Source organism: Caenorhabditis remanei, chromosome III (genome assembly GCF_010183535.1).
Source record: "Caenorhabditis remanei strain PX506 chromosome III, whole genome shotgun sequence".
Taxonomy (NCBI): Eukaryota; Metazoa; Nematoda; class Chromadorea; order Rhabditida; family Rhabditidae; genus Caenorhabditis; species Caenorhabditis remanei.
This window is the reverse complement of record NC_071330.1, coordinates 14,493,922-14,509,993: the sequence shown is the minus strand read 5'-3', so window position 1 is coordinate 14,509,993 and position 16,072 is coordinate 14,493,922. Positions and strand designations below refer to the sequence as shown.

General features: G+C 36.3%; 1 protein-coding gene across 1 annotated transcript; it reads right to left on the bottom strand.

The window, feature by feature from the left end:
* Positions 1-3,380: 3,380 nt before the first annotated feature.
* GCK72_011367 (uncharacterized protein) lies at positions 3,381-7,432 on the bottom strand (the record flags this gene model as incomplete). Its single annotated transcript, XM_053728402.1, has 4 exons — positions 3,381-3,602; positions 4,228-4,590; positions 5,503-5,797; positions 7,140-7,432. The coding sequence occupies 4 exons, from the start codon at positions 7,430-7,432 to the stop codon at positions 3,381-3,383; spliced, it is 1,173 nt and encodes a 390-aa protein (XP_053587979.1).
* Positions 7,433-16,072: the final 8,640 nt, after the last annotated feature.

Sequence of the window (16,072 nt, the reverse complement as noted above, 5' to 3'; positions counted from 1 at the left end):
ATGATGTTGATGACAGATAGCACAAGGAATCGACGAGACATTTCCAAAAGTTTGTAGACAGTCGTGTCGTTTGGGAACACTGGATTCGGATAGAAACAGCTGAGAAGTAAAGCGAAATCTTGAAATGAGACGTCTTTGATTGGAATCTCATCCATTTGTGATTCTTTGTAGTTCGATGAGAAGAGTGCACGGAAGTATTCCGAGTGGTAGGAGAGAAACTGAAATTATTATTTTTAAATTAAAATTTTCACTCTCACATGTAAACTAGAGGGTCGACGATTCCAGCTGAATCCAACATATTCTCGCAATCGTCTCGTTTCGTTCTGTCTCGTTTTGTTCAGCATAAACTTCAAGATATTTTAGTTTAGCATTGCTCAGTACGTTTTAGTTATTTTTCATTTCCGCATAATTTCTTGCGTTGCGAGAATCTCGGGAGCCAATAATGCTCATTCATATAAATAAATTTAATTTTGGCGTTTTCATCCATTTTTCATACAGATCTTCACAAAATGAATGTTGATGCGGGAATGAAAAATAAATGAATAATACTACTGTAGTTTTTGTGGCGGGACCCAACCTATGAGCTGAATTTGAAAATCTGTGTTTCATTTAGTTAATAGCAAATACCATCAAGTTACAGGGATTTGAAAAATAACGAACTTTAGAAGATTTTCAAAATTCCATGTATTTTTATAATTAAAAGAATTAAAAAATCCAAATAAATCAAAAAGTTTCAAGACTCCGTTATAAAATTGGTTTCATTCAAAAATATTGTTTCAATCAAAACGCCCTGTCCCGTGCGCCTTTAAGTCAAGATTACTGTGGTCATAAAAAGTCAAGATTACTGGAAATTTTGCACATTTCGAGCTAAAATTTATAGAAAACTGATAAAACCTGCAAAGTTACAGGTTTTTTTCATAACAAGTTTCATTTTTTAACCTTTTTCAGGTACCGTAACTTGGTCAGTTTTCTCTCAAATTTTATGAAACATAAATTTTCGGATTCAGCTTGTTAATAGCATACAAATAAGTATAGTCATGTCTAACTAGGGAAGGCCTCCAAATGACCGTGGAGTTATGGGACGTGACCTATATCGTTGGAAAGCTGAGAAAACGCTGATTCCAAATATATATTCAGTTTTTGCCCTCGAGGCCTGGTATTCAAGAAAAACAAGATCAAAATTCAAAAAAACAGTGAATTATTGCCTTTCTCACACGCGAAAAATTGTTTTGGAATATTTTGCAATTTTCGCGTGTAAGGCAATATTTTGTCATTTTTTCGAACTTTGACCTTGTTTTTCTTGAATACCAGGCCTCGAGGGCAAAAACTGAATATATATTTGGAATCAGCGTTTTCTCAGCTTTCCAATGATATAGGCCACGTTCCAAAACTCCACGGTCACTCGGAGGCCTTCCCTAGTAAGATCACTTTAATCCGAGTCCCACCACGAAAAAAACATATGCTAACGAAACAGAACAAAACGATAATATGCTGGATTCAGCTGGAATTCTCGCAAAGTGTTGTAAGTTATACTTGTAACTGATTCTAAGATATTCTGGTATATACCCACCGCTTTGCTGACATGAAGTTTCTTCCCTTCAACCACTAGAACTCTATCGTTTTGTTCGGATGGCAAAAACATCTCATCGCTGATGATTTTTAGTTTTACCATCTCATCGGGTTCCGTGACATAATGAGGAATGAGAGAATACTCGTAGCTGGCATCATTGTAGGCAACACCCTTTCTGATAATTTTAGTGATAATTTTGTTCTCTTCTGTTAATTTCACTTCAAACTTTGTCGGCGGAAATTTATTTCCTTTGGCTTTGACAATTATATAACCAGTCAGCTCGTCAACTCTCCGATTATTGATTTTGTTCCAGTCGAATTTCCATTCGAAATTTATATCCATGTTTGTGACGTCATATTTTGCGCTCCAGGTACTAGAAAAATGAACGATTAGAAATAAATGTTGGTAACTTGACTTACCAAGTTATATCATTTACAGTACTTGTCTTCAAATGGATTAAGTTGCTAAATTGAAAGAGTGTTTTATGGAATTCATTGACTTTGCAAAAGGCGCTTTTATAGTTGATTACATCATCGCTCATTTCCAGTAATACCTCTGTAAAATTATTCAGTTTTTTCGAAGTATCGTTTTAAAGCAGCATTTAAAAAAAAGAAAGAGTGAATGAAACGGCCCTCAATTTTGAAACAAAGATAAGGGAAACGGTCACAATCGATTGATTGCGAGTGTTATATAGGAGGTCTTATCAGTGGAAGTCATGTGGAAATTCGGAATTACGAAACTTTAAGGATTTCCAAAAAGTTTCAAAAGGTGTCAGTTTCAGGCTGTTCTTATCTTGAGTTAGTTATTTAAAATCAACATGTTGTTAGCCTTCAAAAAAAAAAAAAAAAAAAAAAAAAAAAAAAAAAAAAAGGTGGCTGGTGAAAATTGGAGTTGTGGCCCGGAAATTTGATTTCGGCTGTATGTTAATTTTTTTATTTCCGTGAGTTCATTCTCATACCGAAAGAATTTTTGTATTCCGTTCAATCCCCGCTGAGAACGAGCGGCGAAACAGTGGCTGCGGAACATTCTAGAAATTTCACTTCGAAAATATTGATTTTTCCGGTTTTCGTCGCTTTTTTTAACCAGTTTCGTAGTGTTCCTATCAATTTTTGTCGTTTTCTATCAAATTCATTGAAAAAAAACCACAAAAATGAGCGAAAATAGCGACAAAATTCGAAAAAATCAACATTGCCGAAGTCGAGTTTCTAGGCCACCGAAATGCCCAAACTTACCGGCGATCGCTTTCAGCGGGTTTCAGATCGATTTTTAAAATTCTTTCGATATGAAAATGAACTCACAGGCACTCATACATTATTCTATGAAAATATCAAAGTTGAGTTAAGTCCGCCTTTAAATAAGAGAGAAAGAGAGAAAAGTCTGGTTGCGTTTTGAAACACTTTAGAAATAGTTAATAAAACTCAATCAATTGTGAATCAAAGATAAGTAAAACTACCACAAAACTAGCAAATGTTATCAGTGGAATTCATTGGAAGAAAATTTTATTTCTCCTAACATTCCAGGAATATCAGTCAGAGCGAGTATCATTGTGACCATAATAAGCACAGTACCCCGGGCAGGACATACTCAAGTTTTCGTGGTGGGACCTTAACCCGCCCATGATTATATTTCTCCTCAACCTTTGACTCTGTTTATTGAAAGCGTAAAGTTAAAAAACACACAAAGATTCTGTGATCCGAAAAAAAGTTATCTGATAAAATGACTGGTTCACAAAGTACTGAAGCAGGGAATTTTCAAATCACAAAAATATAATAATCACAGTGAAAAAAAAGATTACAGTAGTCCTAAAGACTCAAAACTGAATCTGTGATCCCAAGATGATCAGATGATGATCACTGACAATGACTCCGATCCGCGAAGCAGAGCCCTCCGTGGTGATATAATGAATTCCGACGTCTTCTGTTCGATCTCCTGCACCACCAACACGGAGGTGATGCTTCACCTCGGTGGTACCCGGGTTATCGTTGACGATTTGAATAGAGAGTTTTGAAAGTTTCGAGTTGGATTTGAGGTTCTGGAAAATAAGAATTTTCGATGTCTCTCGGTAGGTTTCGCTTCAAGTTCTCAATAGTTAATATTTTTGAATTCAGCTCGTTGAGACGCTTCCAATAAGTATAATCATGACTGGGTTTAGAGCGATTCGGGTCCTGCCACGAAAACTACAGTAACCCAGTTTAAAGGCGCATAGACCTCAAAAATGCACCAAACCTGGTCATGATTATACTCATACGAAGCGTATCAATGAGCTGATTCCAGAAATTGAAGAATTTTCAGTTTCAGACTAAATCCAACCGAGTTATGCTACAATTTATGATCGACGATTTTCGAAAATACTGGGTTACTGTAGCTTTCGTGGTGGGACCCAATTTGAGGGGGGGAAGCCTAGACATGATTATACTTTTCTGAAAGCTCTCGACAAACTGGTTCTAAAAATGTAAGTTTTGAAGAGTTTGGATCAAATCTGACCGGGTTACGGTAGATTATCAATTTTTCGAAAAAAAATTTCGAAAACTTTTTTTTCGAAAATCTCTAACTTTCTTGAATTTTATCGCAGGAAGCTGATTTTGGGCTCAAAATGTGTAGAATTTCAAGCTTAATCAAGAGAAAATACATTTATAGAAAATTTAGAGACTGCTTACCTCCACCAACTTCTCAAACATCTCAACAGTGATGGGATATGTCGTGGAGACATTTGCATTTCCAAAATGCGTCATTTTGCCAACAATATCCTCCCAAGTGACGTCAAGATTTCCACAATCAAATTGCTCCGCCCCCTTGAATGCCTCCGTATCGAACATTTTGGTCTCCAAAATCTCCGGCTGGCTATTCTTGATATCGATTTTTTTCAGGGCACCAGGTTGGAGGAATGGAAGAATCTGGTGGGCGTGGCTTGCGAAGTCAGTGGTCATTTTGACAGATTCCACGTAGATCAAATGACCAGTAGACTCCAGAACATTCTGGAGCATAGCGTAGACTTCAAGATGGGTACGGGGAAGTGGGTTCTGGAATTTTTTAATAATAATTTTTTTTTAGTTTGACAAAATCTATAATTTTAAGACACCCTCAGTTTTGCGCCTAATGTACATATTCGAAATCAGCGTGTTTTCAGCTTTTAGAAAAGTATAATTATGCCTATATTCTGAAAATTTTGAATTTGGGGGTCAGAGACGCAGAGTGTCTGGTATCTCTGCGCTCTAACCCTCTGACTCAATGACTAAGACTACAATAACTCCGTGGAATTTGCTCCATATTATCTGAAATTAAGATTTTTAAAATCAGCGCGTCAAGACGCTTCGAATGAGTATAATCACGAAAATTTTGAACTTTTCGGGTCCCACCAAGAAAATTACAGTAACCCAAAATTTTCTAAATATGGTCATGATTATACTTTTCTGAAAGCTCTCGTTCTCCTAAACTTAACTATTTAATTTTCAAAACAATTGCGGCATTTCTGACGGAGTTACGGCAGTATAAGACAAGAGGCTAGAGCGCAGAGAAACCAGACACTCTGCGTCTCTAGCCTCAAAATTCAAAATTTTCAGAATATAGGCATGATTATACTTTTCTGAAAGCTCGGAACGCGCTGATTCTGAAAATATAGTTTTCTGAAAATTTGGATCAAATGTGACCGGGTTACGGTAGATTTACGATTTTCGAAAAAATTTCGAAAAGTTTCGAAAATCTCTAACTTTCTTGATTTTAATTGTAAGAAGTAGATTTTGGGATTAAAATGTGCAGAATTAAAGGATAAAACAGGGAAAAAATAATTTTCAGTTTTTTTTGGTCACAAAGCAAAACTGCATTGGTTACGATAGTTTCAGTTTTTCAAAAATTTTCGAAAACCTGTAACTTTTCGAGTTTTTGACCGTTTTTCTTGGTTTTTGGCATAAAATCTATAATTTAAGACACCCTACCCTTCCAGCGACTCCATCCTTCCACTCGATCTCCCAACAGCCTACTCGGAGCTCTGGTTTCTCGAAAACCCGTGTTAAATCCACGAAGGCCACGCCCACTGTCCGAACGACCGCCAGAAACTTGTCCCGCCCATCCATAGTGACACGACAGCCGGCCGTGAAGTCCTCGTAGGTTTTGGTGACGTCATCGAGATGGATTGACACACGGTTTGGAGAGATTTTGATGAGAAGGTGGTTGATGGAAGGCGTGGGGGAATTGAAGGATTCTGGGAGAAGTTGTGGTGGTGGCAGGGCGCTGGAAAAGCAATATTTTATTTTTCCCAAAATTTTCATAACTTTGCGATCATTTTGCATCTAAAACTAACAAGAACGGAAGAAAACTCACAAAGTTACAGATTTTCGAAACATTTCGAAAATTCGAAAAATCACAAAAACCAGACTTGTCATGGGCCGGGCCGGGCCGGGCCGAAATCAGGAAAAATCTCGGCCCGGCCCGGCTCGGCTCTTTTGAAACACTTTGAGTTTTTGATTTTTTTTTGGAAATTTTTTGAAATTTTAGGAAAAATGTGAATATGTATGATTTTTCACTCTATTTTTTCGAAAAATTTCAAATAAAATTTGGTAAAAACGGGTTCCCATTTTTTGAAAGCAGGAAAAATTTTGGCCCGGCCCGGCCGGCCCGCTCGGGCCGAACTCAAGAAAAATCTCAGCCCGGCTCGGGCCGGCCCGATTTTTGACAAGTCTGACAAAAACTACCGTAACCCGGTCAGTTTTGCTCCGAGACCGAAAAATTTAATATTTTTAGAATCAGCTCTCCAGGGGCTTTCAGAAAAGTATAATCATGCCTATATTCTGAAAATGTTGATATTTGGGGTTAGAGACGCAGAGTGTCTGGTTTCTCTGCGCTCTAACCTCTTGGCTTAAACTACTGTCAACTCCATCAGAAATGCTGCAATTGTTTTGAAATTTGGATAGTTGGATTCAGGAGAACGAGAGCTTTTGGAAAAGTATAATCATGACAACATTTGAAAATGTTTGGGTCCCACCACGAAAACTACAGTAACCCAACATTTTGCGATTATAAACATGATTATACTTTTCTGAAAGCTCTCGTTCTCCCGAATCCAACTATCCCGATTTCAAAACGGATGGAGCATTTCTGACGGAGTTACGGTAGTTTAAGTGAAAATACTAGAGCGCAGAGATAGCAGACACTCTGCGTCTCTAGCCCCGAAATTCAAAATTTTCAGAATATAGGCATGATTATACTTTTCTGAAAGCTGGAAACTCGCTGATTTAAAAACTATAAGTTTTGAAAAGTTTGGATCAAATGTGACCGGGTTACGGTAGATTATCAATTTTCGAAAAATTTCGAAAATTTCGAAAATTTCTAACTTTCTCGATTTTTATCGCAGGAAGTAGATTTTACGCTTAAAATGCGTAGAGGTTAAGACTTAATCAGGGAAAATATGAATTTCAGTTTTTTTGGTCTCAGAGCAAATCTGCATGGGTTACGATAGTTTCAGTTTTTCAAAAATTTTCGAAAATTGATAAAAATCCCTAACTTTTCGAGTTTTCGTCCGTTTTTCTCGGTTTCTGGCTTAAAATTTAGGATTCTTTTAAGACTACCAACTAACCTTCTCATATTCCTCGACTCTTTCACACTACTCAACCAAGAGCGTTGATACACCACCGCCTCCAACGACACCCACGCCTTCTTGTCCATCCGACGCAGCTCGTTTTTCTTGTATTCAAAGATATCTTCCACTTTATAAAGTTTTAGAGTCTCCTCTCCCGTCAGCTTGATAAGCATACGGTGTGCCTGACGGGGACTGTACCCACGGGAGAGGAGTCCGAATAGGGCGTCATTGAAATGACTGATGGAGAGGGTGGAGGGGATGAAGTCGAAGTTGGCGTCGCTCATCTGCATGATGGCTCTGGAAAAGAACAAGAATGGGTTTTCAGATGCAAGAAATGGTATTTCAAATAGATGAAAAGAAAATCAACGAAAATAACATTTTATTCCAGAACAAGATATTGTGTATTTTTGTTCAAAACAAGCAATTTAATAATTTTTTCTAAAGTTCATACTTTCAGATAGTCGGATAGCATACTTGTCAACCGGGCTGAAACGGGCCGACACGGGCCGGCGCGTAACTCGCGTCAAAATGAATATTATGATCTGAAAAATATACCAAAATGTAGATCTCGACGAGTTCTATGTCCGTGACTTACTACGGGCCGGATGGCTATTCGTTAATGTGCCGCGGGCCGGGAAAAAGTGCCAAAACACGCGAAAATGGCCAAAAAAGTCATTCTAGCCCGGCCCGCGACACATTAACGAATAGCCATCCGGCCCGTATCAGGACACAATCATAGAACTGGCCGAGATTTACATTTTGGTGTATTTTTCAGCCCATAATATTGAGTTTCAAGGGAGTTACGCGCCGGCCCGTTTCGGCCCGGTCGACAAGTATGAGTTTTAGGGGGAAAAATGGTATTTCAAATAGATTAAAAGAAAATCAACGAAAATAACATTTTATCCCAGCCCGTGGAACATGATATTGTGTATTTTTGTTCTTAAAACAAGCAATTTAATAATTTTTTTCTAAAAATTCAAAGTTTCAGATAGTCGGATAGTCGGAATTGCTTAGCAATTCATAACTTTTTACGCTGAGTCACGGAAGCATTTTGAGTTGAATTAACAAAACTATAAAAGCTTTCAGATCAAGTCTAGTACTACGGTTTTGTAGTTGACCACTTTTTTGTACTAGCCTTCTTTATATTAGTACAACCTAGTGATTTAGGAAAATATAAAAATAAATAAATATAAATGACGTCATTTAAGAAATTCTTGTTTATACCTATAATCGGAGGTTTATAACCGAAAAAAGTTTTGTAGTTGATCATTTTTCTAGCCTTTTTAGTAAAACACATCCTAGAAATTTAGAGGAAATCTAACAAGGGAAGTCTTTGGAGACGCCACTTTCAAACGACCTAGAAATTTGGTCATAGGTATTTTCGACTACGGGGAGTCCGTTTCTGCAGTCAAAACCTGCTAAATGTCTCTGTGAGCCGAGTTATGAGCTCTTAAACTTTTTATATGGGCAAGCTTTTTCACATGGAATTCCAAATCGGACGTATATACGCCGATGCTCAGTTGAATTTGTGTTCTCCAGCGGTTTACCTGTGTTTGTAAGTTGCAAAAAAGAGAAAATCTAGCGTATACTTCTTGTCGATTTAGAATTCCATGTGAAAAAGCTTGCCCATATGAAAAGTTTAAGAGCTCATAACTCGGCTCACAGAGACATTTAGCAGGTTTTAACTACAGAAATGGACTCCCCGTAGTCAAAAGTACCTATAACCAAATATATAGGTCGTTTGAAAGTGGCGTCTCCAAAGACTTCCCTTGTAAGAGGGGAGTAGAAGTGACGTCATTATGATACATTTCTCGCTTATAACTATAATTAAAGGATTTCTAGCAAAGAAAAGTTTAAATTTGCTATAAATTCTTCGAATATAAGTTTAAAACAAATCTCCTTTTTCTACTAGCCTTTCTTACATGAAATGTACTTTTATTGCGTTTAAAAAATGTCTAGTTTTCGAAACTATTTTTTCATCAATTTTTGATTTTTTGATTTTTTAAAAAATATATCTAACATCTCTTCTAGACAATGAAAAAAATTTAATGATAAATATATTTCGAAAGATTGTATTTTTTTCAAAATATGAATAAGTTTTTTTTGAAGGTTATCATTTTTTTTTCTAAAAGCTCTGGAAATTTGCTACATCTATCAATAATATTATATCAATAATAATTACAATTATCAAGAATAATTACAATAATAAAAATTGATGAAAACAATTTTGCTAATAAAAAAAAATTAAATTAAAGCACATTCCATGCTAGTAAGACACATCGTCTAGATTTACATAAATATGTATGTGAGTCCAGACGTCAAATATCATCGAAAAATGTCAGGTACAAACCAAATGTTTTTGTATTTGACCACTTTTGGCCTTCTGAGGTCACACTTTTTGCTAGATTTTCTGATTTCCATCCTCAAAATATTTCTTTGTTATGTTATTATATCAAAATTCCCTTAACGTTCATTAAAATGCGCTTAATCCCATTGCCTAATTAGCCCTAATTACCCTCTACACGGTCGTCTAGAAAAAAAAATCCAGAATTTTTGAAATTCAGAAACGATATCACGAGAGTTTCAAAAAAAAAATGAAAATGAGACGTGTGCTCCAACTCAACAACATCTGCGTCAATAGCTAATTATATAATTCAAAGAAAAAGGAAAAAGTTTTCCCCAAGAGATATAAATTATATGTCCATATAATTTAAAATCAGTCAAATGTCTATGTGATCATTGAGCTCCTCGGATTTTTAAACAGGATTTTTCGGAGGTCCAGTGACGTGACGTTAAAAATTTTGAAAATTTTGAAATCAGATTGTCAAGCCCTTTCAAACGAGTATACTCATGCCCTAGTAGGGTCCCACCACGAAAACTACAGTACCCCGAAAATTTTCGAATGTAGGCATGATTATACTTTTCTGAAAGCTCTCAATCTCCTGAATATAGTTATATAGGTTTCAGATCAACTGGACCATTCCAGAAAGAGTTACGGTGATTTCAGCCAGGAGGTTAGAGTGCAGAGAAGTCAGACTCTAGCCCCGAAATTCAAAATTTTCAAAATTTCAGAATTTTTGGTGGATAATTAATTTTTCCAGACAAATTTGAAGAATTCTGTAAATTTTGAGCTAAAAATCACTAGCAATTATCGAAAAATAACAAAGTTACAGAATTTCGAAACATTTCGAAAATTCAAAAAATCACAAAAACTACCGTAACCCGATCAGTTTTGCTTCAAACTCAATAAAACCTAAAATTTCAGATTCAGCTCGTCAAGACGCTTCAAATGAGTATAATCATGACAGGACCTACCAAATAACGGTATGCGCCTTTAAATTGGGTTACTGTAGTTTTCGTGGTGAGACCCAATTTGCTTCGAATATAGGCATGATTATACTTTTCTGAATCCTAGAAACGTGCTGAGGCTGAATTTTTTAAATTTCAGAGCAAAAATTCTTTATTTTTTCGATTTCAGACCTCTTTTCCTTGATTTTTCTCCCATTTTCTCCATATCCACTCGCTCCTTCTCACTGTAGACGTCGTACTGTAGACGAGTCAACTAATTGAAAAAAAAGGAGACGGTTGCATATATATAAATTCAATTAGACGACTTCAGACAGCTAGAGAGTGAGAGAGGGAGAGTGAGAGACGCAGAGAAAAATCTGCGAAAATATGTTATTCATAACTCGAAATTTAGAAAAAATACTGTATGTTTTCTTTATTTTTGTGTTATCGCGATTGCCGGCGGCTCCTCAGACTGTCTTGTTGTTCTAGACATGACAGATTTTATGAAAAACAAAATATTTAAATTTTAGTATTGTCAAAAATCAGATTTCAGGCAAAACCCGGGAAAAATGAATCCCTTATTTAAAAACTGACAACGTATGAAACAATTCAGCAGTTTCTTAGCCAAAAAACACAAAAATCCGTCAAAAAATGACCAGTTGCAAATTTTCGAAAATTTTGAAATTTCACTTTTTTCAACAAAAATCAATTTTTGCTTTATTTTAGAGTCTAGTTATAAGTTCACTGACCTCATTTTCTTTTTCTTCAATTATTCGAATTCTGACGAGCATTTTTAGCCAAAAAACACAATGCGGTCAAAAATTCACTGAGTTACTGATTTTCGAAAAAATACGAAGAATCTGATGTCTGACTACTCAAAATCCACCGTAACTCCCTGAATTTCAAACCAAATCTCCAAAAACCTATATTTTCGTATTCAGCTCATTGAGACCATTCATTTGAGTATAATCATGCCCACATTCGGTAAAAGTTGGGTCCCGCCACAAAAACTACAGTACCCCTCTTAGGGCGCATACCTCCGCGCCCAACCTGGTGATGATTATACTCAAATGAAGCGTCTTGACGGGCTGATTTCAAAAATATTAGTTTCACAGAGCTTGGTTGAACACAGAGCAAGATATATCACGTTTTTTGAAATCAAAAAGTTTCGAAAAGTTTCGAAAATCTGTAACTTTGTTGGTTTTTGCGTTAGAGAAGTGGTTTTTTGGCTTAAATTATAGAAAACATGCTGAATTTGTCTGGAAAATGAAACTGAAGCAATCTGAAAATGAAAAGGGAGAATTTTAAAGAAAACAGCTTTATTTCGATAAAATGGGTTTAAGGGGGTTATCGTCCATAACATGTGCAGTAAGGTAAGACAGAAAGTCAGTTTCAGTTACAGTAAGAAAAGAGGGTACAGTAAGAAAATTAAAAACGGGAGGAAGGTAGATTTCTTCAAATTGAAGTTATTTGGGAAAGCTGGTCGTCTTGAGATTATCTGAAATTTTAAGAAAAAAGATTTTTATTTAAAAATTTTTGTGATTATACTACCTATTTTAGGCAATCTGTTGTTTCTCACGGATTACCCTCGCTGCAGTCGCAGATGGCAAAGAGGAGGAATTATAGAAAGGCCTCTCGAAATTTTCTGAAATTTTTTTCCGTTTATTACTCTTACAAGGGAAGTCTTTGGGGACGCCACTTTCAAACGACCTAAAAATTTGGTCATAGGTATTTTCGACCATGAGGAGTCCATTTCTGCAGTCAAAACCTGCTAAATGTCTCTGCGAGCCGAGTTATGAGCTCTCAAACTTTTCATATGGATAAGCTTTTTCACATAGAATTCCAAAACGACAAGTAGTAGACGCAAGATATTCTCATTTTTGCGAAGTACGAGCACAGGTAAACCAATGGAGAACACAAATGGAACATCGCGGTGGCTTATATACCGCCGATTTGTAATTCCAAGAGAAAAAGCTGAACCATATGAAAAGTTTGAGAGCTCATAACTCGGCTCGCAGAGACATTTAGCAGGTTTTGACTGCAGAAATGGACTCCTCGTGGTCGAAAATACCTATAACCAAATTTATAGGTCGTTTGAAAGTGGCGTCTCCAAAGACTTCCCTTGTTAGTTTGAAGATCGATATATTACACATACAGTACCGCTCAAAAGTATATTAAGTTCTGCCTTTTTTAGTCGAAATTGTCCAACTTTGAGAGTGTGTCATAGTAAAACTAACTGTCCCACAAAATTTTTTTTATAGAATCGAGCAGACCAAGAATAGAACTCCATTTTTGTAGTTGACAACTTTTTTGTGCTGGCACTTCCTAGAGAGTTACATATCGACAAAGTAATGTCTCCTTCAAATCGACCAATTTCAGTGAAAAATAGAGTTACTCTTGAGCTGTCCACTTTAAATGACCGTAACTCTCTAAGGAGTGCTCGTACAAAAAAGTTGTCAATTACAAAAATGGAGCTCTACTTTTAATCTGTTTGATCCATTAAAAATCTACTTGATGGAACAATAAGTATTACCATGACACACTCTCGGACCTTTTCAACTGAAAAAATCAAAATTTAATATACTTTTGAGCGGTACTGTATCACACTTACCTATTCAAGAACTCATTCTCCGCCCAATCATCCTCATATCCTCTCGGAAATTGCATATTCTCCTCACTAAAATAGCTGTCCACATCGACCATCGCCTCATGATCCAACCCATCTCCGCGGTCATCATCAACAACCGGCTTGACCACGTCTGGATTCAAATAGTCCCTCACAACAGGACGAAATAAAATTCCAAAACCGAGGCACCAGTAGAAAAGGAAACCGAATTGGCTAAATGTATCCCAATAAAAAACAACACGAATCCAAGTTTTGATGAAGAAAAGGAGCAGGTAGAGGCAGGTATAAGTGAATACCTTTTTGATATTTGGGAGTTTTGGACGAGGGGGTACTGTAGATGGGTTCGGAGGAGGACGTGCCATAGTTAGACGGGATTTGAATTGAGATTGACGTTCCAGACTGTCTTGTTTTTGGATCCGTCCAGTAATTCAATTAACCAAAAATTTTCTTGTTTTTGTCATGTCTGGAATAACAAGACTGTCTGGGAGCAGAGAAATAACAAAAATAGAGGCAATATCAACATTTTCTCTATAATTTAAGCCGAAAACCACTTCTCTACCTCGAAAACCAACAAAGTTACAGATTTTCGAAACTTTTCGAAAATTTTCACTTCACAAAGCTTGCTATATCTTGCAGAGTTTTCAACCAAGCTCAATGAAACTTATATTTTTGAATCCAGCTCGTCAAGACGCTCCATTTGAGTATAATCATGACCAGGTTGGGATCCGAGGTATGCGCCCTAAGAGGGGTACTGTAGTTTTTGTGGCGGGACCCAAGTTTATCCGAATAGGGGCATGATTATACTCATATGAAAGGTCTCGATGAGCTGAATACGAAAATATAAGTTTTTGTAGATTCGGTTCAAAATTCAGAGAGTTACGATGGATTTTGTGACGTCAGAAATCAGATTTTCGTATATTTTCGAAAATCTGTAACTCGGTGAGTTTCTGACAGATTTTTGTGGTTTTTTGCTTAAAATAAATGTCATGAATCGAAAAATTAAAAACAAATAAAATGAGATAGGTGAACGCGCAAAAATCAAGCAAAAACTGTTTATTTTAATTGAAATTTCGAAAATTTTCGAAAATTTGCAATTTGGTCATTTTTTGACGAATTTTCGTGATTTCAATGTATAAAATTGCTGAATTCGTTCATATATTGTCAGTTATCAAAGAGGGGGTGTCATTTTTTTTAAATTTTTGTTTTTTTCAATAAAAATTGTCATCTCAAGAATAACAAGACAGTCTGGGGAGTCGTAAACACAAAAAAAAGAGACAGTGTCTGTTCTAGAACCTCCCCAGCTACAGTAACCCAATTTTAAAGGCGCACACCAGAAATTTCCTTGTTTTTGTCAAAAGACTGTCTGGGAATATTGGAATAACAAAAAACAGACTATTCTAGAAGGAAGAATTTTTATAGGCCCAGCTACAGTACCCCAAAACTGCATTCTATGCTACCTGGGACTGTTGTAATCATACTGTACCCCAATTCTTCTATATTTTACCCGAATTCTTTGGAATTTTTGTTCTGGTGGAGCTCTGGGAGCCTGGAATTGGACTAGAAGCCTTCCAAATCGATGTTGAACCAGATTTTGAAGAAGACGACGGATTCGAAGACTAGCCTGTCCTACTTTTCCTTTCTTACTGTAGCTATCCGCTTCTTTCTGATTACTGTACTCTTTTCCTACTGTAACCATTACTTTTCCTGCTGTACTACCTGTTTACTATACCCTCTCATCTATCTTACTGTATTTAGCTAGTACCGCACCGTACCTCTGGCTACCTACAGTATCCTATTGTACCATTTTTTGTTCTGTTGGATCTCCACGTGTTTCATAGATTTTGGAATTCAAAAAAACTTGATATCGCAGATTTTTCAGGTGCTACAGTACTCCCCATCCCTCCAAAATGTCTGATTACTGTTCACGCCTTTGCTTCTACCAATTTGTCCTATTTATCGTCCTGCTTGCTCTCTACATTCCTATCATTGATATATTATATTATTACTATAGTGGCTGCCGACATCACCCATATTTCCCGTGTTCTCTAGTTGTCATGGAATACGTGGCAATTATTTTTTTGGTATTGGTGGTGAGGTGCTGTCTTGGACTGGATCCAGACGAGGATTTTGATGCGGTGGAGAAGAAAAAAACTGAAAAAAACTGAAAAGGAGGATTAAATATGGTATGTACGTACGTAGATTAAAAAATTTCAGATTTTTCCGAAAATTTTTTTCAGATGTCTCAAAACGGCCGGCTTTCCCAAACGACTTCACGAAGCGATTTCATTTTCTTACTGTACCCTCTTTTCCTACTGTAACTGCTTGTCTATCTGTAACCAGATATTATCTTACCTCACCTATAAACTTATGTACCGTAACCCATTAAACCAATGATTATCGAAATAAAACTGTATTCTTTTTGTATTTCTACTTTTTCATCTTCAGATCACTTCAGTTTTATTTTTCCAGACAACTTCAACATTTTCCCAGTAATTTAAGTCAAAAACCACTCATCAACCTCAAAAACCAAAACAGTTATAGATTTTCGAAAGTTTTCGAAAAATTTTATTTCAGTAAACGTGATATATCTTGCTCAGTGTTCAACCAAACTCAGTGAAACTAACATTTTTGGAATCAGCTCGCCAAGACGCTTCGAATGAGTATAAACATGTCTATGTTGGGTGAAACTACGGTATGCGCTTTTAAACTGGAAGCGTGGTACTGTAGTTTTCGTGGTGGGACCCAAATTTATCCGAATATGGGCATGATTATACTCATATGAAAGGTCTCGATGAGCTGAATACGAAAATATAGGCTTTGGTAAATTTGGTTGAAAATTCAGAGAGTTACGGTGGATTTTGTGACGTCAGAAATCAGATTTTCGTATATTTTCGAAAATTTGTAACTCGGTGAGTTTTTGACAGATTTTTGTGTTTTTTGGATTAAAATGAACGTCAGGAATTAAATAAATTTAAAAAAAAGAATTCCTAAAATCAAGAAAAAATTAATAAAAAAT